Source organism: Rhagoletis zephyria, unplaced genomic scaffold (assembly GCF_001687245.7).
Source record: "Rhagoletis zephyria isolate East Lansing unplaced genomic scaffold, Rhagoletis_zephyria_1.1 Rzeph_scaffold_00915, whole genome shotgun sequence".
Lineage (NCBI taxonomy): Eukaryota > Metazoa > Arthropoda > Insecta > Diptera > Tephritidae > Rhagoletis > Rhagoletis zephyria.
The window spans coordinates 126,855-153,348 of NW_016157999.1; the positions used below are offsets into that span (position 1 = coordinate 126,855).

The window sequence follows — 26,494 nt, forward strand, 5'->3', positions numbered from 1 at the left end:
AATTCAAGTTTGCTAAATTTTTCATAATTTTTGTACGAAGTTTCAAATGTGGATTTATGTGGTACTGGTTGTGTTATGTGCTAGACTTAAAAAAAATATTAAGAACAAATCAAAAAAGAAAAATAGCCAAAACTGGTCAAAAGGTCACTTAATCAGCTGACCACAACTGTGTATATTTTTACAACTTAAGGTTTTTCACTGTGAACATGTGTAAGAAATGCAGCGTGCCATCCTTTTTCGATTGTTCATTTCATCTACACCAAAAAACTCTCATTACGAAAAAATGAAATGCTAAGCATTTCGTAGTATGTAGCTCAAATTTTTCCACTTTCTTTAGAATCAGGATTCATTGCGTGAAACTGTGTTGAATACCGGCTCTGCTTTGGTTGTAACGGAAACTGGTCAAGTTTGCGAAACATCTACTCAATGTCTGGTTCCTGGCGACATTATTGAAATCCCTACAAACGGCTGTACGATGCAGTGCGATGCTGTACTCTTATCTGGAAACTGCATTCTGGATGAATCAATGCTTACAGGTATGTAAAGTTCGTTTTTTATTTCAAGATGTTAAGCATTATAACTATTACTTTAGGTGAAAGCGTTCCCGTAACAAAAACTCCCTTGCCAATGAAACGCGATTTAATATTTGATAAAAAGGAACATGCGCGCCATACACTTTTTTGTGGCACAAAGATTATACAGACGCGATATATTGGTTCTGAAAAGGTTTTAGCGATTGTAATTAATACTGGAAACATTACTGCCAAAGGTGGACTTATACGATCAATATTGTACCCACCACCAGTTGATTATAAATTTGAGCAAGATTCATACAAATTCATTGAATGTTTGGGTTTAATCGCATTGATTGGCTTTATTTACACATTAGTAACCAAGGTACGTATAATATATACATATAATAAAATTCTAAGAGACGGATGTTTATGCATTATAGATATTAAAGGAAAATTAATATGGGGGTTTGACTGTATGTTTGTACGCGAATCGAATGCAGTTTTCATTTCTAAAGGTCTAACTTAAAATATATGAGAAAAAAAGAATTAGTAATTGCAGTTTAAGTAAATTGGTAAGATAGAGTGAATATTGCAATATGGCTGGCGCCGGCAACTCCTAGTCCCTCCGACAATCAGCTCGGTTTGTCAGTCCTGAATATACCGTAACGTGACATCAGTCAAGTGCAGCTCCTGCCTTGGCTGGTGCCACTTTATGGAGTGCTCCGGACTCCGCGACACGCGTGATTGGCAGCACCCCCGTCTGCAACACATACAGCAGGGGGGCGGCAGGCAACACAACTCACGAACACCCCGCATTACAATTGGTCTGCCAAGGCACACATGCTACAATTCAACTGTAACGGACTTGAAGAGCAAGGTCAGGAGATAACCGTCTTCATGCGCCGGCATGGAATATTAATGGCTGCGATCCAAGAGACGAAGTTGCACAGCAGTTCAACTCTGTTGAATTGCACCGGATACAATGTGCATGTGGTGGCATAGCGTTCATAACGCACCAAACTGTGCAGTATCGTCTTATTGAAGCAGACATCGACCGCAGGAATACCGTCCCAGAATGTCGGTATTGCTATCAGGCGATGTTGAGCTCGAAATATTTAACGTATGTATTAGAGATGGGCAAAATACGTGATTTTCTACGTGAGACGTCGTGTCTGGCTTTTTCACGCGTGAGCATGAGTGTCTTTCAGTGAAAAATCACGTGCGTGACTGCATTTTTGTGTCCGTGAGTATGCGTGAGTCAATCACGTAATTTTCACATATGTATGTACAGCGGCGGTCAAAAATGGATGAATGGTGTCCAGTTTTTAATATTTACAATGTTTTTCAGCTATAATTTGTTTGATATTTTTTATAAAAATATGGTTCATGCTTTAACAAAAACTATATAAATCACTTTCTAACTTTATACAGATCTTTGAAAATTCCAACATTTTTTATCAAAATTTCGAGCTTCTTAACAATAAAATTCTAGTAAAGTGAGTGCAAGTTTGAGCGGCTATAAAATCGCATTGATTTTTAATAATTTTTTTTTGCTGACGGCTTTTGCACTTTTTTTCCATAAAACATGATGTTCTTGTGGAAGAATATGAATGGATAACCGCTTCAAAAAAGCTTGTAGGCTATTTTAAACATACCGACGGTTAGGTTTGGTTAGGTTAAACGGGCAGCTCTGAAAAGAAGAGTTCACTCGGAGGCCGCAAAGGCCCATCGTGATGCCCATGGGGGTTACCCCAAGCCTATCCCTGCATGTCTTCGAATCATTTTGATTTTCTGGCGAATCCTAGCAGTCCTTCCAGAGGAGCTTTCCCCAAGATATCCAGATTCTCGAAGAAATGGTCCCCAAGAAACTTGAGGCGTTTTCCTCTAAGTGCTGGACACTCGCAAAGGAAGTGCTGGACGGATTCTAACTCCTCCTCATCCCTGCAGCTTCTACAGAAATCATTATGCGGGGCTCCGAACCTGGCGGCCATGTGGCCAATGGTCCAGTGTCCCGTTAGTATTCCTGTGAGAAGCCTGACATTTGACTTTGAAAGCCTTAATAGACTCCTTGTTCTTCGTTCATCGAGCCGTGGCCAGAGTGATCGCGATACCCTGCAGGTGTGAAGGTTTACCCACCTACTGTTGGTAGCTGCTCTGGTCAGTCTGTCGACTTCTGAAGACAGAAATCGCAAGAAGGTTTCACGATTTGGGTCGCTTCCCCGAGCCCCATCTCAGATTCCTTCCAAGCATATTCGTCCGCTTCCTCATTTCCTGGGACACCACAATGTCCCGGTACCCAGTAAAGATTGATTATGTGTTGCTGTAGAGTTTGTAGGGATCTTCGGCATTCTTTAACGCATAACGAGTTAGTCGTTGCCGACCCTAAGGCTTTGATAGCCACCTGACTGTCAACAACGAAGGCAAGTTTAGATGGAGCTAAGTCAATCATGCCCACCAACCTTGGCGCCATATGGATTGCATATATCTCATCCTGAAAAATACTGCAGTGGTCTGGGAGTATATACGACTCCCTCAGAGATAGCTTCTGAGACAAGACCCCAGACCCTGTTCCGATATCCATTTTGGAGCCGTCCGTGAAGATGGGTATTTCGTCATCGCTGAGAGCAATATTAAATTCCCAGTCACTTCTGTCAGGAAAATGGATATCGAAGTTTCGATTGAAGTCAATTTCCGTGACCTGATGGACACAGCGGCTGTATTCCACCCCCACTCTCCCGAGGATTGTGGCGTGACCTTTGCAAGTTGTTCGCAGCCTGTTAGCTAGTCGCTAAGTCACTCTCTAAACTTCGTGAAGGTTAGGTTGGGTTAAACGGGGAGCTCTGAAAAAGAGTTCACTCGGAGGCCGCAGAGGCCCATTGTGATGCCCAAGGGGGTTACCCGAAGCCTATCCCTACATGTCTTCGAACCATTTTGATTTTCTGGCGAATCCTAACAGTCCTTCCAGAGGAGCTTTCCTCAAGATAACCAGATTCTCGAAGAAGTGGTCCCCAAGATACTTGAGGCGTTTTCCTCGAAGTGCTGGACACTCGCAAAGGAAGTGCTGGACAGATTCTAACTCCTCCTCATCCCTGCAGCTTCTACAGAAATCATTATGCTTGTTCTCCTTGTACTCCTTGTTCTTCGTTCATCGAGCCGTGGCCAGAGTGATCGCGATACCCTGCAGGTGTGAAGGTTTACCCACCTACTGTTGGTAGCTGCCCTGGTCAGTCTCTCGACTTCTGAAGACAGAAATCGCAGGGGGGNCGGTACCCAGTAAAGATTGATTATGTGTTGCTGTAGAGCTTGTAGGGATCTTCGGCATTCTTTAACGCATAACGATTTCGTCGTTGCCGACCCTAAGGCTTTGATAGCCACCTGACTGTCAACAACGAAGGTAAGTTTAGATGGAGCTAAGTCAATCATGCCCACCAACCTTGGCGCCATATGGATTGCATATATCTCATCCTGAAAAATACTGCAGTGGTCTGGGAGTCTATACGACTCCCTCAGAGATAGCTTCTGAGACAAGACCCCAGACCCTGTTCCGATATCCATTTTGGAGCCGTCCGTGAAGATGGGTATTTCGTCATCGCTGAGAGCAATATTAAATTCCCAGTCACTTCTGTCAGGAAAATGGATATCGAAGTTTCGATTNGTGGCGTGACCTTTGCAAGTTTTTCGCAGCCTGTTAGACGCTCTGAGTCGTAGAGCGCTTTTAGCTGCGATACTTTTAACATATAGGTCTATAGGTTGAATATCAACTAGGGTCTCTAGAGATGCCTGGGGCGTTGAATAAATCGCCCCCGTTATGCATAAGCACGCTTGTCGTTGCACCTTTTGCAAGTTGAGTAGATGGAATTTGGTGTCNTTTCTAACTTTATACAGATCTTTGAAAATTCCAACATTTTTTATCAAAATTTCGAGCTTCTTAACAATAAAATTCTAGTAAAGTGAGTGCAAGTTTGAGCGGCTATAAAATCGCATTGATTTTTAATAATTTTTTTTTGCTGACGGCTTTTGCACTTTTTTTCCATAAAACATGATGTTCTTGTGGAAGAATATGAATGGNTGAATATCAACTAGGGTCTCTAGAGATGCCTGGGGCGTTGAATAAATCGCCCCCGTTATGCATAAGCACGCTTGTCGTTGCACCTTTTGCAAGTTGAGTAGATGGAATTTGGTGTCAACCGCCTGCCACCATACCAGCGCGCCATAGGTGAGGATAGGTCTACCTACCGCCGTATAAATCCAACGTATTATCTGCGGTCGCAGACCGCAGTCTTTTCCAATAGTGGCTTTGCAGGAGTAGAGCGCGTTGAGCGCCTTCTTGCTCCGCTCTTCGGTGTTCCTTTTCCAGGAAAGCTTAGAGTCGAGAATAACCCCCAAAAACTTTGCTTCTTTTGACAATTTGAGATTTGCTCCATTGAGGGACGGAGGTCGGAAATTGTCTATTTTATATCGCTTGGTGAAGAGAACAAGTTCGGTTTTAGTGGGATTGACCCCTAGGCCGTTTCTTTCTGCCACCCTGACAGATCGTTAATTGTAGAATCTCGCTGACCGTGGAGAGGAATTTTCCCACGACCAGAATGACTAAGTCATCCGCATAAGCAACGACCTTAGCGGCTTTCGATGTACGAAGCAGGAATTCGTTTAGCACGAGGTTCCGCAGTAGGGGGGATATCACCCCCCCTTGAGGTGTGCCCCGTGTTGCTGTTTTCCTTACTTCTGATGTTCCCAAGGAGCCATTGATGTTTCTGGTGCTCAACATATTGTCGATCCAGAGAGTGATCAATGGGTCCAGTCCTACAGCCACCATGGAGCAGTGTATGGATGCCAAATTAACATTGTTAAAGGCGCCCTCCTCGTCCAGGAAGCCTGCCAGCGCATATTCCTTGTGATTCAGTGCTTGTTCTATACTCCCAACAACCTCGTACAGGGCTGTTTCAACCGACCTACCTTAACGGTAGGCACGCTGAGCCTCGCTGAAGTTCCCAGGAGTAAGGCGTTGCGTGATCTGCAGACTCAGAAGCCTCTCCATTATTTTGAGGAGAAATTATGAGAGGCTGATGGACCCAAAATCTTTTGCAGTGCTGTGGCCCGCTTTTCCTGCTTTGGGAATGAAGACTTACCTCCCTCCATGACTTTGGGATATAGCCTAGGAGGAGACTCGCCCTATAGATTGTCGTTAGCCAGGGGGTTACCGATCCCGGAGATTTGTAGGGTTGGAAGCATCTGATAGCCCAAGTTACTTTGTCTGTAGTGATGATTTCGTCCACTGGACTGCTTTGCCTGTGGGTACTAGGGTGTTCTGTCACAGAAGTTCCTGTGTCCCCTGCGTCACCGCAGCCAGGAAAGTGGACGTCCATAAGGTGTTCCAGTGTTTCAAGGCTGCTTTCGGTGTGCCTTCCTCCTGGCTTTTTAAGAAAACCGGGAGGAGCCGGGTTTTTCGAGAGGCTCCTTCTTAGTCGCGCGGCATCAGTAGTCGTTTCGAGGTCCTCGCAAAATTAGGACTACGAAACCTTCTTTGCTTTCTTTATCTCTTTCTCGAACGCATTGACGATATTCGTCCCAGTCCTCCGCGTTCTTAGTGAACTTCGCTTTATTGAAAGCTTTCCTAGCTCCTATCCTGAGCCGCCTTCCACCACCTTGGGTGTCGCTTAGAAGGTTTGCTCTCTGGACAGGTTGTTATGTAACATTCGTCGAGAGACTTCGTTAGACAGAGGACCGCTCCCTCCGGTTGGTCCGCTGAAATTCGCTCCACCGTGTACGGTGGACTCGCTCCAGACACCAACTGGCTGAATTTGTTCCAATTTGTCCTACGAGGATTTCGATAACGTTTTAGTGTCGGTCTGCTTAGGTTAATGGAGAATACGATGCGACAATGATCAGAAAAATACCATTTTGTCGAGACGTGCCAGCCGTCAACCCTAACATTGTTCGAGTTAGTTACCAGAGTTATATCTATAACCTCCTCCCTTATTCTATTGTAGAAAGTGGGGTGAGTACCCTTGTTACAGATAGTAAGTTTTTTGGATAATAAGTAACTTAAGAGTGACTCACCTCTATCGTTGATGTTCGAGCTGTTCCACGCCGTGTTGTGAGCGTTGGCGTCACAGCCAGCCACCATATTTATCCTTCGTTGCTCCGCCCAAGCGGTGAGTTTCCTGAAGGATATTGACGGGGGATCGGGTACATCGTATGGCATGTATAAAGATGCGAGGATGAGGTCGGGTGCTTCCCTCTGCTCCAACATTGCCACTGTCATGTCCGAATCGCTAAATTGGGGAAGAAAGAGAATATTAGTGCTTTTCTTAACCAGAATACAGCTTCTAATTTTACCTTCGGTCTGTGGGGTGAGAAGTAGAAAGTCGCTAGTGGACAGACCTGTGACCCTCCCCGCCACTAGCAAGGGTTCTTGTATTAGGGCCACGTCCACATCTTCCTCACCCATGAAGAGCAGAAGATCCTCCGATGCACCACCTTTAGGCTTTTGGATTCTCTTTCAGCATCGGGGATGATCACCCTAAGGTGACCGATGCATACCTTATTTGGCCGGCTTTGCGACGGAGGATCTACAAGGATTCTGGACCGATCTTGATCCAAAGGTCCTTGCCGTTACGCTTGTTGCGAGCGCGGGCGACTTTAACGCGCACAACGATCTTTGGCATTCAAGTCTGTCGAATTATCGTAGTAGAACACACTTTTCTGAGTAGATAGATGATTCAACATTCTGCACAATGAACGACGACGCACCCACCATATAAACGGCATATCATGGTGACCTATGCTGACTTTAGCATCAGACCATCCGCTTCCGCGGATTACCGGACCTACGTCCACTTTTCCAAAGCTGACTGGAAAGGCTTCGCGGATGTTACTGAAAGCGCCTTCACTGCCCTACCCGCACCAACCGACGTCAACGTAGGTTAGCGTAAATTCCGAAGGGTTGTCACTGCTGCTTCAGCCCGCTTCGTTCCAGTGGAATGTATTTCGAACCCCCGTCCGGATTTTCCTGCTGAAGTGGCTGTCCTAGCCGATGAGCGTGACAACATTTGTCAGGCTGATCCCAGAAATCCCCTTATCAGGGATCTCAACGCGGAGATTCGGCAACTTGTGAACGTTCATAAGCGGAAGAAATGGGAAGAGCATCTGAAGACCGGCAACAACGCCTTCGACGAAGCGTGACGACAGAGTTAAAATAGACTTTGGTGACCACGCTTCGTCGGACCCTATGCGATGCGCGATCTATTTTACCCGGTCCTTCGGCGGATAAAGCTTAACGTCGAGTGAGCAGAAGGCTGCACAAACTGCCAACATCTAGTGCGCCTCTTGTTTTCACCAGCGGTGGGATAAGGGTAGCCATCGGGAAGGCGAAAACCCCAAAGCCATTGGACCCGACAGAAATTGCATGTTGATGATGAAAAATTTGGGTCCCGCGGGAGTAGATTATGTAACCAAGGTCCTCCTGTCAATGGCCACTCTCATCATTCCAGACATCTGGAAAATTGGGAGAGTGGTCCCACCGCTTGAACCGGAGAAACCGTCCAACAAAGGAGAGTCCTATCGCTCGATAACTCTCCTTTCCTCGGTAGCGAAGACACTTGAGGGCCTTCTACTGCCGCACTATACGCACCACCTGATCCCAGCGAGGCATCAGCATGGGTTCCGTAAAGTGCACAGCACAACAACAGCACTTAACGCCATAAATACCCAGATTACTCGTGGCTTAAACCGAAACCGCCCCTGTGAGAGAACCATACTAGTAGCGCTGGACTTGTCTAAGGTGTTCGACACTCAGCCATTCAACGCTACTAGAAGACATATAGGCCTCTCTTCCACATGTACTCAAACGGTGGTCGGCGATTTATCTGAGTGGTCGTTTCTCTTTTCTTCACTGCACGGAGCCTAACCCTCTCCCCTATAAGATCCTTAGCCACACTGTTTACCACCTGGACGAAGGAGGTCAGACTACAATTGGGAATTCATGTCGATGACAAACTAATTCCGACAGTGAACAACCCGAAGATCCTCGGAGTAACCTTCGACAGTCTGCTCTCCTTCTCGGCGCAAACAACCGCAAATGTCAACAAAGTACAAAGCCGCAACAAGGTCTTCAAGTCGCTAGCCGGCAGCACCTGGGGCAAAGATTGGCTGGCCGGTTCTTAACTATGTAGCGCCCGTGTAGTCGCCAGGCACTAGTAGGACGCAGTGGATAAAGCTGCAGACTTGCCAAAACACGGCACTCAGGACAGTGACAGGATGCCTTTTGATGTCGCCGCAACATCACCTGCAGGACGAGGCCTATATGCTTCCAGGTAAGGAGCATACAACAATGCTCTGCAAACAGTTTCTAGTTGGCAGCCACAGACGTGGTCACCCAAACAGACAACTGCTTGCAGAAGAGCCCTCACCCAGGCACGTCAGGAGGCATCTCTACGAACTGACGGACGAAGTCCAGAGGTTCACCAAGCATCCTCTGGGCCCGTCAGCTTATCGACAGGCCTTCAACGGCATTCACAGAGAGGCAGTCTCGATTTATGTAGACTCTCGACCTGTGAATGCCGTTCTGGGTACACAACCACCAGACGTGGACGAGACAGAACTTCGTCTGCCCCGGGAGACTCTGACCACAATAGCCCTACTGCGCTCTGATTACTGCAGCAGGCTGAACTCATACCTGAGCAGAATAAACGAAGATGTTCTAAACGAATGCCCGGCATGCGGAGAGACGCCCCATGCCTCACAGCATATCTTCGCATGTCCACTGAACCCCAGCGGCTACAACTACAACGCCGGGTATTTGTTATTTTTATTTTTAAGAAATATAGGGCTATTGTATTGGGGACTGTAAATGAAAGAAATTTTGGGATTTTGAAATAAAATGGACACAGTAAACAAATGATTTTTGTACCGGTTTTCGCTGATATCATTAAAATCCTCCCGCACTGTAAAAAAACATATCCTTACTAATATTATAAATCCGAAAGTGAGTTTGTTTGTTTATTACGCTTTCACGCTTTAACTACTCAACCGATCACCATGAAATTTTCTGCACTGGTGCCATTAATCCCAACTTAAAATATAAGATAGATTTAATATCGATTAGACGAAGGGGCGTAGCACCTCCCACACGAACGGAATTTTTCATACTGCATATCTTAGGAAATATTTGTGATAGAGTACTGGAACTTGGTATGGAGATATATAAAATCAATTCCATGCTCATGGAGGAGGCCCGCCACCGGTTTAAAAAATCAAATTCAAATTAAGTTAAGAGAATTACTTATTTTAAAATTATATTAAAAAATTGATGCCAAGAGGCTTAAAAAAGAAATTTTTTCGGAAAGGGTTGCCACAAATATAAATTAATTATTCGCAACCGGACTGAAAAATTAAAATATGGGTGTCAAACGAAAGATTGTTTAGAAACCTCCAGATTGAACATTTAGAATATTACTGAGGTGTTTCACAATTTGAATGAATCACTACAATATGGGTAGCAATCGAAAGGCTTTTGATAAGGGTTTTAGTTCTTAACTAGGTGTAGGAGGGTTTCCACCTGTCTGAATAATCATATCCTACTTTAATTAAAGGAATTAGGTGATAAGAATATGTATCGCAATGTGAGTGTCAGACGAAAAGGGTTTAATAGGGTTATAGTTGGAAAATATTTTGAAGAGGGTTGCCACCTGTTTTAAGAGTCGAATTTAATTTAATTATACTCAAGATAAAGTGTCAAATGTAGGAGCTTGTACGTATAGAATTTTCTGGGATATTTGAAGGGGGTTGTCACCTGTTTTAAAACTACATTCAAATACAATTACATATATTATAAATTAAATGAAATATTACAATATATGTAGGTATTAAACAAAAGATCATTGAAAAGGCTTTGTTTTCAAGCTATATATGTATTGCAGGGTTTCCATATGTTTGAATACTCAAATTCAACTTGAATTTAACGAACTAGGTAATTTGAATACATACATATCGTCACCCAAGGATGAAAAGATGCCAAGACAAATAATCGATGTAGTTACGTATTACCTGCCATTCTGCATCAAAAACAAAATTTCGAAAAAATTGAACTTGGCTCCTTTTCACCTTTAGGTAGCGATATGTATCAATCACAATATGAGTGTCATACGAAAGAGGTTTAAAAAGGTTGCCAACTGTTTAAACAGTTAAGTTCAAACTATTCAATAATTTCAATGAATTATTACGATATGGTTGAAAGCACATCATTTCTAAACTACATGTAAGGAAGAAAAAGTATCACAAGAGAGAGGTTTAAGAAAGTTTTAGTTTGTAAATATTTTATAAAAATATGTTATAAAAATTTAAAATCTCCTGTTTTTGGCATAGGCTAAGTATGTTCAGTTTTATTGAAATAAATGACACTATGTAGCACGTAGAAATTTCATACACTCAGCGAAGCGGGTGAGGGCGATCTAGTAAATTATAAAAACTTTACTTTTTTATTTAAAGCAAGGAATATCGGTTACTTTTTTAAGGAAAAAACTTCACACAAAGCTTGCCTGATATTTTTCCAACTGATATTTACGGGTCGTTTTGCTTTTTATTTTTTAATCATTGATTTGAAAATTACATTTTCATAATCTTTCGCTATTTTAAGACTTCCAAGATTTTCTGTGGACGTTTCGGGAACGAGCGAAGATATTCTCCATGCATTACTTTTGGAAAACTTTTAGGTACCAAGATTTTCACGAGCTTTTCTTAAATTCTTCGTAATTTTCATGGAATATCTCGTCTTTTTCTGAGTTTGTTCAAGACTTCGGGGATTCTTCGCGATTTATTTTCCGGGATCTTTAGGGCTTTTTTAAATATCTGCCGATATCTGCCGTTTACAATGCCGGCAAACATCTTATAAAAATATAAGGTGGATACCAGAAACAGCACGTTCTACATCCATATATATATTGTTCATGTTTCCTGTTTTAGTAACACATTAGTTCTTGCAGATAATGCGCGGCGTCGAGCCAGTAAAAATTGTTGTTGAATCTCTGGACTTGATTACAATTGTTGTGCCACCTGCGCTGCCAGCTGCTATGACTGTCGGTCGCTTTTATGCACAAAAACGTCTTCAGAAGAAAAACATCTATTGCATATCGCCGCGTTCCATAAACGTTGCTGGTAGTGTTGACTGCTGCTGTTTTGACAAGGTGCTTGTTGTGTGTACTTGACTGCTGAAATTCTTGTAAAAACTAATGATATATTTGTTTACTTTTCCCTTAGACTGGTACGTTAACTGAAGAGGGGTTGGACATGTGGGGTGTCGTGCCAAAAACAGTAACAAACGAGTTTCAAATGCCTATCAAACAAATCGAACGCTTACCGTATGATAATTTTCTATTTGGTATGGTAACCTGCCATTCTATAACCATTATGAATGGCAAGCTGATTGGCGATCCATTGGATCTTAAAATGTTCGAATCGACCGGCTGGACTCTAGAAGACCAGAAAAATATACCAGATAGTCAAAAATATGGTTTAATTCATCCCACAATTGTACGGCAACCAAAAAGAGGTGATTTACAACTAAAAAAACAAAAAAGTATTTTAAGCTGAGCTTTTTTTGGTTTGAATAATAATAGATGGTGTGGAATATACTGCCGATGTCTCAGTTCAGCGTCAATCTTCCTTCGACGATTTATTGGCTGATGTCGGGCTGCTCAACGGTGAAGCGAACAATGATCATGGCTTAGTTCGAGAATTTCCCTTTACTTCTAATTTACAACGAATGTCTGTTATAACTCGCCGACTTAGTGGAAGCAATTTTAATGTTTATTGTAAAGGTTCTCCTGAGATGTTGCAGCAACTTTGTCAACCAAGTAGCTTGCCGGAAAACTATTCTCAGCAATTGGCCTATTTCGCAAAGCGAGGATATCGTATCATTGCAATAGCTTATAAACCACTTAGTCGCAAAATGAGTTATATTAAAGCACAACGCTTGTCACGTGAAAGTGTCGAATGCGAACTTGAGTTCCTTGGCTTCGTTGTATTGGAAAACCGCCTAAAACCTGACACAAGTGAAGTGATAAGATCACTTACTGCAGCAAATATTCGTACGGTTATGATTACTGGAGATAATATTTTGACTGCAATAAGCGTGGCGCGCGACTGTGGTATAGTGTCCCCGCAGCAGGCAGTCGTGACCGTCAACGTTAAGCATCTACCAGAAAATGAGAAACATACTTATGAACTTTATTATACGCTTGAACTGGGTGGTTGTGAGGATTCGTTAACTAATGGTACGGAAATTGTATCATTGGAATCCTCAGTCAACAATTCCGCCGATTATTGCGATGCTGGTGGCGATTACCAAAGATATAATGGAGATATTTCTTCTCTATGCAGCGTTTCAATTACATTACCAAATAGCAACAGCCTAGCAAGTGTTGAGACATGTGATACGTGGACACATCATGATCCGGAAGTAGGCTTACCTGTCTCGGGTAAAGAAAAGGCAGATCACCATCAGTTGATGTCCTGTGATGCGAATACAAGTTGGCGGAAGAATTACAGATTCGCCATGGTTGGTAGAACTTGGCAGATCTTGCGAGAAAACTTTCCTAAAGAACTTAAAAACTTTGTGACACGTGGTGCTATATTTGCGCGCATGTCTCCGGAACAAAAGCAAGCTTTAATTATGGAGCTTCAGCAGCTTGACTACTGTGTTGCAATGTGTGGAGATGGTGCTAATGACTGTGGTGCTTTAAAGGTTGCGCATACCGGTATTTCGCTGAGTGAAACTGAATCTGCCATTGCATCTCCATTCACCTCTCGTAGCGCGACAATTGCGTGCGTGCCAAATGTGATAAAAGAAGGTAGAGCGGCGCTAGTTACTTCATTCGGTGTATTTAAGTACATGGCTGCGTATTCCATGGTGCAGTTTATATCAGTAATGATTTTGTATTCTATTGACTCCAACCTTACGGATAAACAGTATTTGTACATTGATTTGGGTTTGATATCGGTCTTCGCATTTTTTTTCGGCAAAACAGAATCATATGATGGACCGTTGGCTAAACTAGTACCACTAAGTTCGCTTATATCGCTTGCACCTCTAGCTTCAATTGTACTGCATTTACTTGTTGTAATCGGATTTCAAACTGCCGGTAAGTTTGTAAAAACCAAAGCCTTATGTTAGATTATTGAAAACTCAGTTAATGATAGTGGCGAATTAGAAAAAAACCGTGCGCATTTTCTTATACGTACGTGCGTTTTCCTCACAAAAAAATATCTAGTGATCGCGATTACCCGATTTCTGAGCGGAAGCCAACATTTCTATCAGTGAGGGAAATATGCAAAAAAGTACGCAGATGTTTTCCATGCAAGTAGTTGCTAGTTTTACAATTTTTTTTGTTAAATTTTGGCAGCTTTAATTATGGGTAATTCCGTGTCATAACGACCAATGATTGGACTAGACCCCTTTCGATTTGGATGAAATTTGGTCAAAAGGTTTCTTTCAACCTATAATAAAGTTCCATCAACAGCAAAAAAATTAAAAAAAATATTTGCAAAAGTTATGCGAAATTCAAATTATCCCTATTTTTCCAGTTTTTCAAGTAAATTTTTTTAATATCTCACAAACTATTATAGCTACAAAAATCATCTTGGACTCGTTTTAAAGAGGATACTTGGGGCTACAAAACTATATATATTAAAAAAATTCGAAAAATCAAAAATTGCAAAATTGCAAAATTGCAAAATTTTGAAAAATTGAATAAATCAAAAACTAATATTTTTTTTTGCTAAATTTTTTTTGCATGATACCTCTGCATGTTCTTAAAAGATCCTAAAATTTTCACGGAGGTGTTGTTTGTAAGATATTGATTTTTGAGTTTTGGAAAAAAAAAATTTAAATCTATTAATAAAATATCAAATTATTTCTCAATTTTACTATTTAGGGCAATAAGTCTTAAGTGTAAGGCGAGTAGGACAACAAATTACATTAGTATAGTTGCTTTTTTATTATGATGAATTTCATATCATTTCTCATATAAGACGTTTTTTCCCCCCTCCTTTTCCTGACATTGGTGCCCCATTCCTTCGTTTTTATCTGAAAAAAGTTAAAATGATTTTAATACTGAAAGTAAAATTGAATGGGGATCAAATATTAATAGTCAAAATATCAATTTTTACCTCGTTATAATGCCTGGTTCCTCCACAAACTCGTTGATGTTCATATCTTTTATTTGGAAATCCTATCCTTCGCTAAATGCGGATAAAATTTTAATTCTTATACATTTATTTGAAGTAGGAACAGCGGCATGACAACGACGTATCCCTTGTATTGGTAAAGCATATTTGAACCGGTTGCTCAGTTTTTTTTCAGTAAGTTGAATCTGTTCATCTGACACAAAATGAATATCAATTCCTAGAATATTTGCTTTCGCCCATCTAAATAATTGATCGGGTGTCTGAATTTGTTGTTCAGATGTGAGATGTAGATTGGCTCGGCTAGCTAATCTTTTAACTGTCCCATCTAAACCACCTTGGACTTTTCCTTTGGCAAGTTGCAAAAAAATGCCATTCAGCTTTTATATGAAAATCTTTTGAGTGGCATAGCAAATTTGCTATATTATACCGATTTTTATATTGAGCTGTTGCACCATCAGAAAAATTAATTATTTTTGATACTCTGGGAATTTTGTTTCTAAGAAATGACGTTAGTGTCACTTGGAAACTGTAAACTGCAGTAATATTATGAGTTAAGTTATCTGAAATTATTACTAAGCTAAGAGGCACGATATTACTTCCACTCTCATCAATCGATCTGTAATAGCAAGCGAATAGATGAACTGTGGCTTGTCTATTATTCCAATATGCTCCTTGAACACTATTTTGGAGTAAAAATGAAAAATTTTCAGAGAAATCGGCAGCAACAAGTACTTCTCCAATCTCTAGATTATTTTTTAAAGTTCGAAAATATTCGGCTTGTTGTTTAGCTACAAAATCGTGTTGACGTAATTTTGGAATATATTCAAAAAAAAAATCGTCAGCTGATTTTAGAATCGTCTCCAGGGTGCATCGATCTACTTGAGTCCATTGATTGGATATAATACCATCAACAAAGTTATCCACGAAAAGATTTTCTAGGATATTTTTCACTTCTTATTCATTTGTTTTCCAATTTTTTACCAAAAAATACTTATTGCCCTAAATAGTAAAATTGAGAAATAATTTGATAATATTTTATTAATAGATTGTGATTTATTTTTTTTTCCTCCGTGACAATTTTATGATCTTCTAAGAACATGCAGAGGTATCAAGCAAAAAAATTGAGGAAAAAAAATATTAGTTTTTGATTTATTCAATTTTGAAAGTTTTGCATTTTGCAATTTTTTGGTATTTCAAATTTTTTTTTAAATATATATTGTTTTGTAAACCCCAAGTATCCTCTTTAAAACGAGTCCAAGATGATTTTTGTAGCTATAATAGTTTTTGAGATATTACAAAAATTAACTTGAAAAACTGGAAAAATAGTGAAATTTTGAATTTCGCATAACTTTTGCAAATATTTGTTTTAATTTTTTCGCTGTTGATGGAACTTCATTATAGGTTGAAAGAAAACTATTGACCAAATTTCATCCAAATCGAAAGGGGTCGAGTCCAACCATTGGTCCTTTTGACACGGAATTACCCTTATGCTAATCCAACGGCAAATTGTTTAGAGTAAAAATTTACAGAGTAAAAACTTTCAGCTTTCTCTCAATATTTTCTCTATTTTGCAAGTTTCTTTTTACTACAATCGTTACGAACTATTATAAGCTCGCATACCCATACAGAGCTATACTTACTGCCTGCAAAACCAGATCATGGCTGGAATCGTAACAGTCGTGAAGGAGCAAGTCGTCACGTTAAAATTGATATTCGGATTATAACTGTTGGGGACGTACCACAGTGGTTCGGATAGCAAATCTAGCTGGACGAAACTGTTTAAACAAATACTCTTTGATGGATTTTTACACCACTTCTTATCTAGGGGACCTTTGGGTCGCTAAATACGAATCTGAAGTCACTTATCAAAAATTCGAAATGGCGGATCCAATATGGCGGACGAAAAATTTAAAAAAATCGGTAGAGTTCTATGAAACTGGGTGCCTGGAGATTTTCTGGGTCGCTGATTATGAATCTGAAGTCATTTACCAAAAATTCAAAATGAAAGAATATCGCGGACGAAAAATTTATAGAATCGGTAATTTCTTTGAAACTGGGTATCTGTGGGTTTTCTGGGTCGCTGATTACCGAGTATAAAGACATCTACTTAAAATTCAAAATGGCATATCCAACGTGGCAAACGAAATTAAAAAAAAAAAAATTGGTAAGATTTCTATGAAACTGGGTATCTGGGGGTTTTCTGGTTCGTTAAATACGAAGCTAAAGTCATTTACTTAGAATTCAAAATTACAGATCCAAGATGGCAAACGAAACATTAAAAAAATCTTAAGCCTTCATATATGAAAATTTTTTGGTCAGAGATTATACTTATAACGATTACAAATTTGTTAAAAGTTTAATAGAAAACTAGTTTTCTAAATATTGTTTATGATTGTATACTTCGCTTTTTAGTTTGATTTTTATTTTCAGTTCACAATAACAATGACTTAGTACTTTTTAAAATTATTTAATAGAACAGCCAGTTCTCTTCTAAAAAGTTTTTAATATTTATTTGATTATTATTTAATCTTAATTATTTTTTCATAAAAATGTAGTTTGTTCTTTAACAAAAACCGTGTTCATCCAAGTTTCAAACTTTCAAACTTTGTGCAATATTTGAAAAAAACCAACAACTTTTCGTAAAAATTCCGATTGTTTTAATTAGGTTCCTTAGAAAGGTATTGAGTACGCAGTTTTGTTGTTTCCGTTCAATTTTTTTTTTAGTTTATAAAGTGCAAGTTTGAAGTACCTAGGGCTTATCGTTGATTTTTGGCTATTTTTTTGTTGAAGGTGTTGCTCATATTCTCCATATATACATATATGTACATATTAAACTCCTGCGCAATTCCATTTAAACGGCCTAACAAGACATCCGATCGCCGCAAATACTTTCCCTCCTTTACTCTCAGCGTTCGGGTCAAGTATGAGTAAGCATAAATCAGTTTCTGCAAGCGTACGTAAACTACCGATCAACAGCAAGACGCGCAGAGTATTTACTTTGCCTTCCGCAACTACTGCGAGTAAAAGGTATTTGACAGTAGAGTACTCTACTGGTAGTACTTCAGTATTTTCGAAGAAAACATACATTTGTGGTATCTGAATAAAACTAAGGACAGGAATGTAGTAGAGCGATGAAGAGAGCGACGAGCAAAACGTACTTTCAACTAAAATGCTGATATACTTACCTAAGTACATATGTATGTATGTGCATAGATACGTATGTGCATAGATTCATATATAAGTGTCCGCATATATTTTTTCTCGTCACTTGCTCTGTCGCTTCACTGCAGCAAAACAAAGTTGTGGGGAAAACCCTGACGGTATGCGTACAATTGAAACCATGGGTTTGAAGATAGCGCAAATTGATGTGAAAATTTCAATTTCATATTAAATATATTTATGTATGCATTTACATATGTAAAAATGTAGTTTCGATTTAAAAAAATCGGATAAAGTTTTTCTTTCGCCATTCATACACCCCCAATTTTAGTATTTATTAAAAAAAACTCAATGAAATTCAAAAACTATCTCTTGCATTTGGTTTTACTCAATACCGATTTGAGCTGTCGCACAGTGTTATCAAAAAAAAGCTATCAATGGGNATTACGATCGAAACGAAAGGAGAAGAGGAAGAGAGAAAACATCTTTCGAAATCAGCTGTTTGCCTAGGAATGTGTGAAATCGAAACAAAACAAAGAAATATTTGCCACCAAACTATANAGCTGTCGCACAGTGTTATCAAAAAAAAGCTATCAATGGGTAGGTTCAGAAGACGCAACAGTTGAGCGCAACCGTTGCTAAAAAAACAAATCAGTGATCGTTATGCGTCTTCTGAACGACTTCATACATTAGCTGTCAAATTTAACTCTCAAAGGTANTATCACTGTAATTTAACTGGCATCACTGCAATTTAAAAATAAAATTTAAGTGGATACATAATTATAAGAATGAAATCCATAGCCGCGGCGTTATTGCTTGAATAGGAGAACGAGTCCCAGATTGCGATGCGGAAGTTGAAAGGCGGAGATTTAGGGACATGTTTTATCTTTTTCAGATGAGTGAAGAGTCATAGGGAATTCATNACAATCGCACCATTTACTGAGCTGTTGCGCCTTCTGAACGTGCCCAATGAAAATTCGTTTCTCTTGAAATCAAGTTATGTGNTAGGAGAACGAGTCCCAGATTGCGATGCGGAAGTTGAAAGGCGGAGATTTAGGGACATGTTTTATCTTTTTCAGATGAGTGAAGAGTCATAGGGAATTCATCTTGAACTGTATTACTCATCGCTTAAAGTCAGTGAAATTATAAACGTTGTTTGAGCACTCCACAATATTTGCTTTCACTACAGAGTGGAAGATTTGAACGCAAATGAATCCCATTTTGAAAGCCGTCAGGAGGAGGGGAAGAACAAAGCTTATCTTTCCATAGCNACTATAAAAAGTTTCTTAATTCAGTATGCAGCTCTTAAGAAAAAAATGCTCGTACATCTCGNATTTGCTTTCACTACAGAGTGGAAGATTTGAACGCAAATGAATCCCATTTTGAAAGCCGTCAGGAGGAGGGGAAGAACAAAGCTTATCTTTCCATAGCAAATCGAATTCGAGACAACATACGCACCTCTTTTTAAAAAGTTAGTAAAAGCGTGTGCAATAATAAAAGCATCTTTTTTATGTAACTTCACATTTTATGTATGTATGTATCTATGTGCATACATCTATTAATTTTATATAAAAAGAATAAATTGTATTCAGTGCATTTCACAGNAATCGTCAATTTCAATATTCTATTTTTACTCTTTCAATTTCACTGGCCAGCGCCGCAAACGATATCAACTAGTAGGCTAACAACCAGAATTGAAATTTAAAACGCAAGTACTTACAGTACTACAAGTATACAGAGAGTAGATTTGCTACTCCCTTTTGGCAGCAGCAAATATCTCGTACGCGATGAGAGAAAGTAGAGTACCTNGGAGGGGAAGAACAAAGCTTATCTTTCCATAGCAAATCGAATTCGAGACAACATACGCACCTCTTTTTAAAAAGTTAGTAAAAGCGTGTGCAATAATAAAAGCATCTTTTTTATGTAACTTCACATTTTATGTATGTATGTATCTATGTGCATACATCTATTAATTTTATATAAAAAGAATAAATTGTATTCAGTGCATTTCACAGTATTATTTATAGATAATGTAAACAAAAACGCCTGGACTTCCACTTTGAAGACGTCGCGCAATATCCCTTTTGGTTGCCATTATTTGAGCCAATTTTTCGTATTGCCCGTATTACCGCTCGCAAAAACACAGAAATCGAGAAAATTCATTTATGATGGCTTTTACAATCATGCACAGTATATTTTACTTAATTTTTTTANGAAAAACGGAACTACGATCGAAATGTAGAATAGGTATAATCGTAAATTTCGAAGATTGATCGAAAGGAAACGGAACGCAGAATACCAAAATTGCCAAACGGAGAAAATTTCGATCCGAGTCGAAATGCAGAATAGGGCTGAATGTGTTGGGAGTAGAGTACAATGCAAGTAGTACTTTTGAACGAAATGCGGCAAATACACTTGCGCTGGACTTTAGTACATATATTTGCGCTCCGAGTAAAGCTCAGTCAACGTGGTACTATATTTTTAATAGTCCAGTTTCTTTGTAACTTTTAATCGACTGTTCGAAACAAAACTTTCTTGTGGAGGTAAAAATGTGGAAACAAATAGTGAATACAACGTCTTTTGGGAATGTTTTTAAGATCTTACGGATATTTGCACTTTTGCCCGTTTCAATAGCTTCACCTGAAGTAAGTTTTTCCCTGAAAAGGATTAAGACCTACTTGAGAAATACCCCAGGTCAAGAAAGGCTTAACGGCGTCTAGGCTCTATGAATATTCACAAAGATAAATAAAAAATTCTTCCACTTTTCAAGCTCAAGGCCAAGGATTTTCCAGTTTTTAAGTTATTTTATTAAAGGAGGAAACACAGTGGCTGAACAGTGAGAATATTATATACAAGAAAGTTCAAGCGGAGGTAAAAGAAAAACATATAAGGAAATTCAACACTCTGAAAGATGAACAACTGAGGAAGCTGGATATAAGGAACAACCCGGATTGGTTTTGCAACAAGACAAATATACCAATACCAGACGAAATACAATGGCTACTATCGCATGGCAAGAAATTTGGATTACCACATGAAAAAGGAGACCTACCGCTACTAAAATATATCACCGACGGAGAGGAATGCATTAAAACCATACCGGGAAGAGAAGAACAAGAGATAGCCAGGAACAAATTTACTTTCATATTAGAAAACCATATGAATAAACATCGCTTGACACACAGGGAAAAATACACGCTCCAGATAATGGAAAGAACTAGAAAATTTCTGAGTGAGAATGAGAACATCATAATCTTAGAAGCAGACAAGGGCAACGTGACAGTGGCTATGGAAAGGTCAGATTACGAGAAAAAGATGAGTACGACAATCAACGACATTATGTGTATCAAAGGATAAGCAAGGATCCCACATCTAGATTACAAAGGATTAATAATGAATTAGTTGAAAAATTATACGCCGAAAATATTATCAATGATTTTGAGAAGTAAAGAATGAAAACGGAAGTATCAACGGCGCCTAGAATTTACGGGCTGCCAAAAATACATAAAGAAAATTACCCCCTTAGACCAATTTGTTCCTCAGTTAATGCTCCATCTTCGAAACTTTGCAAATATATCTCCAATATCTTAACGAGACTGACCGAAAATTCGATATATAACGTGAAAAATGCCAGGGAATTTAAGGATAGAATTACTAATACTACAATAGAATCGGATGAGATAATGGTTTCTTTTGATGTGGTATCACTATTTCCAAGTGTACCAGTGGACCTCGCTGTGAACATAATTCAGGAAAAATGGGACGAGATACAAGAGTTCACCAAAATCAAAAAGGAGTTATTTATTAAAATCTTACGTTTTTGTATACAAGATAGTAGATATTTTCAATACAAGGACAAAACCTATCAACAGAAAAAGGGTTTGCCTATGGGTTCTCCGGCATCACCGATTGTGGCAGATATTGTAATGGAAGAATTGTTAAAAAAATGTGTACAAAACAGTGATATTAGGATCAAGATATTGACAAAGTATGTGGACGACCTCTTTGGGATTTGTAAGATAAGTCATGTGGAAAATATATTGACAGCGCTGAACAGCTTCCATCCTAGCATTAAATTTACGATGGAAAAAGAGAACAATGGCAGACTCCCATACCTTGACACCCTTATTATTAGGAAGGCTAATAAAATAATTCTGGATTGGTATCAAAAACCGACATCGTCAGGACGGCTAGTAAATTTCTACTCACAACATCCCAAAAGAGTCAAAATAAATACAGCACAAAATTTCATCGATAGAGTTATAAACATCAGCCACCACAGCTTCCACGAAAAAAACTACAACAAAATTAGACACATTTTATATCAAAATAGCTTCCCAAGAAAGACTATAAAAAAATTAATGGATAAAAACAAACAAAATCCGCAATTTGAGAAAACTCAATCTGCAATATTTAAGTCCTTGATATACGTTCCAGGTCTGTCTGAAAGATTAGAAAAAGCAAATTGTATTGATAACATTAACCACAAAATAGCTCACAAACCAAATAACGCATTACAATCACTATTTACCAAACTAAAGTCTAAAACAGACAAAATGGAGAAATCAAATCTAATTTATCAAATAGAATGTAAAGGAAATCAGACCAACCCCTGTGGAATGTATTATATTGGGACCACAAAAAGAAAATTAAAAACTAGAATCGCCGGCCATAAATCAGATTTAAAAAAACAGATGCAACAATTCGCAAAAAACTGCACTAACCTCCCACTGTGCGAGAGAACAACACCAAGCTGATCTTGATAATGTGCGTGTGTTACAGAGAGAGGACAATTATCACAAGCGAATGACTCTCGAGATGCTCCATATTATGAAAACAACATCAGAAAAAAGAATAAACCACAAAACAGACACCGATGGACTCGCTCAAAGCTATCGACTTCTAATGGGAAAAAAACGTATGAAGAAGTAATGCAGAAATCAGTGCAGCTTGTGAAGACGAAGAAGACGGTCGCGGCAGTATTTAGTAATAAGATTACATGTTTTTTGTTATTTGACAAATTGTAAGTCGTTTGTTTATGTTTTGTATGTATGAATGTATACATGTAGTTTTTGGTTTTGTAGATACGTATTCCTGAGGATGCTTTTCGATGAAAGGCGAAATATCGAATAAAATAATTTAATAAAATAACTTAAAAACTGGAAAATCCTTGGCCTTGAGCTTGATTTTAAAAAGTGGAAGAATATTGAAACAGAGGCCGAAGTAAGTTAATATACATATACAGATAAATAAAAAATAAATATTAATAAATTTTGTCGTTGACGAAGTTCTAGAAGAATTTTTCGAAAAACTAAGACAAATTTTAAAAATCTTCGTTTTATTGAGTTATAAGTAAAAACAGAAAAATTGAATGTGTTTAAAATTATCGACATGTTTTATAAAACCAACTTTGATGTAGTTATTTGAAAATTTCGCATCCTTTTTCCCAAGAATCCTTTTTTAAACCCACTGAACTATTATTCTTCGATTTAAGGGAGGGTTTTAGCACCTAAACACCCCGTCCTCCTCCCCCGTGGATCCGCCACTGATCTTATGTTTATATTTACCGACCCTAAAAACTCTTATATAGTTGTCATATAAAGTTTATAATAGTGTAAATTCCTGTTAATAATTACTTTTGAAGATTACTTCTTGAGATTTGACATAACGTCACCAAAATGTAAATATCTAAGCCAATTGGTTAACCTCTGCATTTCCGAAGGTGTAAAGAATAATATGCAAGTGGTTTTATAACGTCCTTCGGCGGCCTTTACTTTTTCTACTCTTGAATTTATTTTTTTGAATAATCAAAACGAAGAATTTTCAGTATAAATTTACTTATACCAATGCGGACATAAATTGCGTTATGACCTCTGAATCTATAGCGAAATAAGTGTAATTTTTGGTTTATAAAGTCAATTTGCAATTATGCAACTATTTGTGAGTGCGATTAGCAATATTTTAAGTTAAATTTCAGTTTTTAAAATAGAGTTCTCAAATAGGCGGTGTTGACTTACCCTTTATTTTTTTGTTTCCATATGCTTATTGCTTTTATAAATGCAATTTCTATTTGAATGTATTGTCGGGAATGTATTCCAAGTACCATTAAGTAGTTTAAAAACAAATAAAATGTTGACTTTCGTCCAGCTAGATCTACTATCCGAACCACGGGGCGTACTGCGCTTCTCGTAAACCGAATTACGAAACGAGCAGTACGCCGCTACAACATCAACAACACCAACGATATGTACGTTCGCGACTGCTATAATTCGAAATTTGCATTTTTACGTGACGAGTTGCTCGTTCACGACTGTTACGCTAATCAGCCACCTCGGGTCTCCTTCATAGTTCGTATTTCAGCTTGAAATACGCCACTATCGTCTGCAATCCCACTCCTTGGTTTGGCCTGTTGGTACATGTTATAGCAGAGTGCGAGTATGCATTAGTTCCTCGATGGAATTCTTGGGGTGAAATCTTTTTCAGACTAAGCACATCAGCAAACTATTGATTACCATAAACTGCACATATATATAGCTTTCTTACCTGAAAAGGTTTGGAATTCTTACTTGTAGGACACCGTTGTTGAGTATCGACAAAACTCTTAGCAAGTGCCTTGTAGGTGAAAGCGTTTTCAACGCTAGTCACAATTTGATGTAGCTTTTGACTGATGTACGGGTCCAATAGTTTGTTACGGAAGTCGCTGGGTTTCACTTTCGTCTTGGTCCGCACATTGGGAATATATGCAAGTTTAAGACAAGTCTTGTTTTGTCTACTAGGTTTTCCTCACAACTGTTTAAATACGAGTACTTCTATTGCTTAAATACATATCTGTAATATATAAGATTAGTCATATATTTTCTTATTTTACAGGATGGTTCCAATTGCACCAACAAGAGTGGTTTGTTTCTTTTCAACACAGTGACGAAGATCACTTAGGGTGCTATGAAAACTACACTATGTTTGCGATATCGAGCTTCCAGTATATTACACTTGCATTTATATTTTCGAAGGGAGCTCCCTATCGCAAGCCGATCTGGTCTAATATACCGTTTTGCCTTTCGTTGATTGTTAACCTTTTCATCGTCGGCTATCTAGTATTATTCCCTACAAAATGGATTGCCGATTTCTTCCAATTAATCGTACCTGAAAATATGGACTTTCGCTACTGGATGCTGCTATATGGAGTTGCGAATTTTACTTTACATGCTTTTGTGGAGAGTTTCGTCATCGAATATTTACTGTTTAGAAAGGTTCAAGTGCGTCGTGAAGCGAATATGAAAAAGTCAAATCGAAAATACATGCATGTAGAATATGATTTGCAATATTTAAAAAATTGGCCACAAATAACGCAAACATGTGAGGCATTTGATTCTTCAATACCTCAAGAAGAAGTTAAATCAACGTATGTTGAGATTAGTGCAGAGCAAAATTTCGATATGCCAGTATCTCAAAATAATGCACTCAATAGTTTTTTTGGTGTGGAGTCATCAGTAATCCAAACCTTGCCGACTGTAGCTGAGCACAGTGTCGTCAGCGAGTCGGAATTAGCAGCCTTGTCATCGTCGTCAAAGCCACCGCAAATGGACAGTTCTGTATTGAATGCAGGTGTTAAGTCATGAGAATTACAACTGGCAACGTCGTTTACTTTTAATTTACTTATTGTTGATAAGTATAATTGCTTACGTACTATAAGATATTTATTTTATTTTTTGTTTACACTTTTTCCTGTTTGTAAATTAGTTAATAGCTGTGCTATTTTAAATGTGTTACATCATACATGTGGCAATTCGTATTTAATAAAAATGGGTTGGTTGAACACAAACTATAAAACATGTTGAGGTATTTTTACTGCAAAGCGGGAATCGACTATATACTTATGTTATAGCGGCTGATGTTCGGATTAAAACAGAGTTTGTAGATTTAAACTAACTATTTATTAATCAAAGTAAATACGATATAGGTTACATCAAAAAACGCGTGGAGCTCGGTTACCAATGTATACAACGAGATTGACGACGAAAGATTGCGAACGAAGAAGGAAGATAGAGCACAACCAACCAGCAACAGTAGAATGTCAGGTGAAACACACAAATGATAATGCAGGGTTGCCTTATGCCGATTGCTAAGTTACTATATGTTTTTAACCGGAGGTATATTCAGTAGAATAAATGTTTTCCATATAAAATATTTTTGCGATTCTCTTACTTGGATATAAGGGTATCGATAAATTTATACCATGTTAACTCGTCCTACAAATTAATTCCACATTAATTCGTGCTAAATAAAATTTGTCCCTAAACAAACTTATCTTTTCATTCAACCAAATTTTCGCTTTTTTGGTTAAACGATTTGTTAAGTAAGTAAAGAACTGTAATTAACATTCTCTATTGTTCACTACATAATGCTTTAAAAGTTTAAATAAGTATATTGTGGATGGTATACCAATACATATGCGCTTTGTCAATGTGTTTAATTCAGGTTTTGTACTCAGAAGTGTCTATATTATTCGATCATCGATTACCGGTGATATTGCGAGTGTCTATTACTCGCTCAGCTAGCGACTGTCAATAGTTTTTGATTGCGTTCCCACGACAGGCGGGTATACGTAACCGAAACGACCCAGATTTATATCTGGC

The 26,494-nt window shown here is 38.6% G+C and overlaps 2 protein-coding genes across 4 annotated transcripts in view; both read left to right on the top strand.

The window, feature by feature from the left end:
* anne (polyamine-transporting ATPase anne boleyn) overlaps nucleotides 1-25,690 on the top strand; it is a 133,930-nt gene extending 108,240 nt beyond the window's left edge. For all 3 annotated transcript variants that reach the window (XM_017614876.1, XM_017614874.1, XM_017614875.1), the window contains exons 5-10: nucleotides 338-536; nucleotides 593-897; nucleotides 11,498-11,698; nucleotides 11,772-12,063; nucleotides 12,131-13,654; nucleotides 24,729-25,690. In XM_017614876.1, the coding sequence (XP_017470365.1) occupies nucleotides 338-536; nucleotides 593-897; nucleotides 11,498-11,698; nucleotides 11,772-12,063; nucleotides 12,131-13,654; nucleotides 24,729-25,477 (3,270 nt within the window). In that variant the 3' untranslated portion in view covers nucleotides 25,478-25,690. The remainder of the gene's footprint in view (nucleotides 1-337; nucleotides 537-592; nucleotides 898-11,497; nucleotides 11,699-11,771; nucleotides 12,064-12,130; nucleotides 13,655-24,728) is intronic.
* LOC108362044 (uncharacterized) lies at nucleotides 21,212-23,161 on the top strand. The gene is made up of 2 exons (XM_017614877.1): nucleotides 21,212-22,881; nucleotides 22,943-23,161. The coding sequence occupies exon 1, from the start codon at nucleotides 21,311-21,313 to the stop codon at nucleotides 22,613-22,615; it is 1,305 nt and encodes a 434-aa protein (XP_017470366.1). The 5' UTR covers nucleotides 21,212-21,310; the 3' UTR covers nucleotides 22,616-22,881; nucleotides 22,943-23,161.
* Nucleotides 25,691-26,494: the final 804 nt, after the last annotated feature.

Bases quoted from the DNA above. Each gene is read 5' to 3' on its own strand.
- LOC108362044 (XM_017614877.1), top strand. From the start codon at position 21,311: ATGAAAACGGAAGTATCAACGGCGCCTAGAATTTACGGGCTGCCAAAA.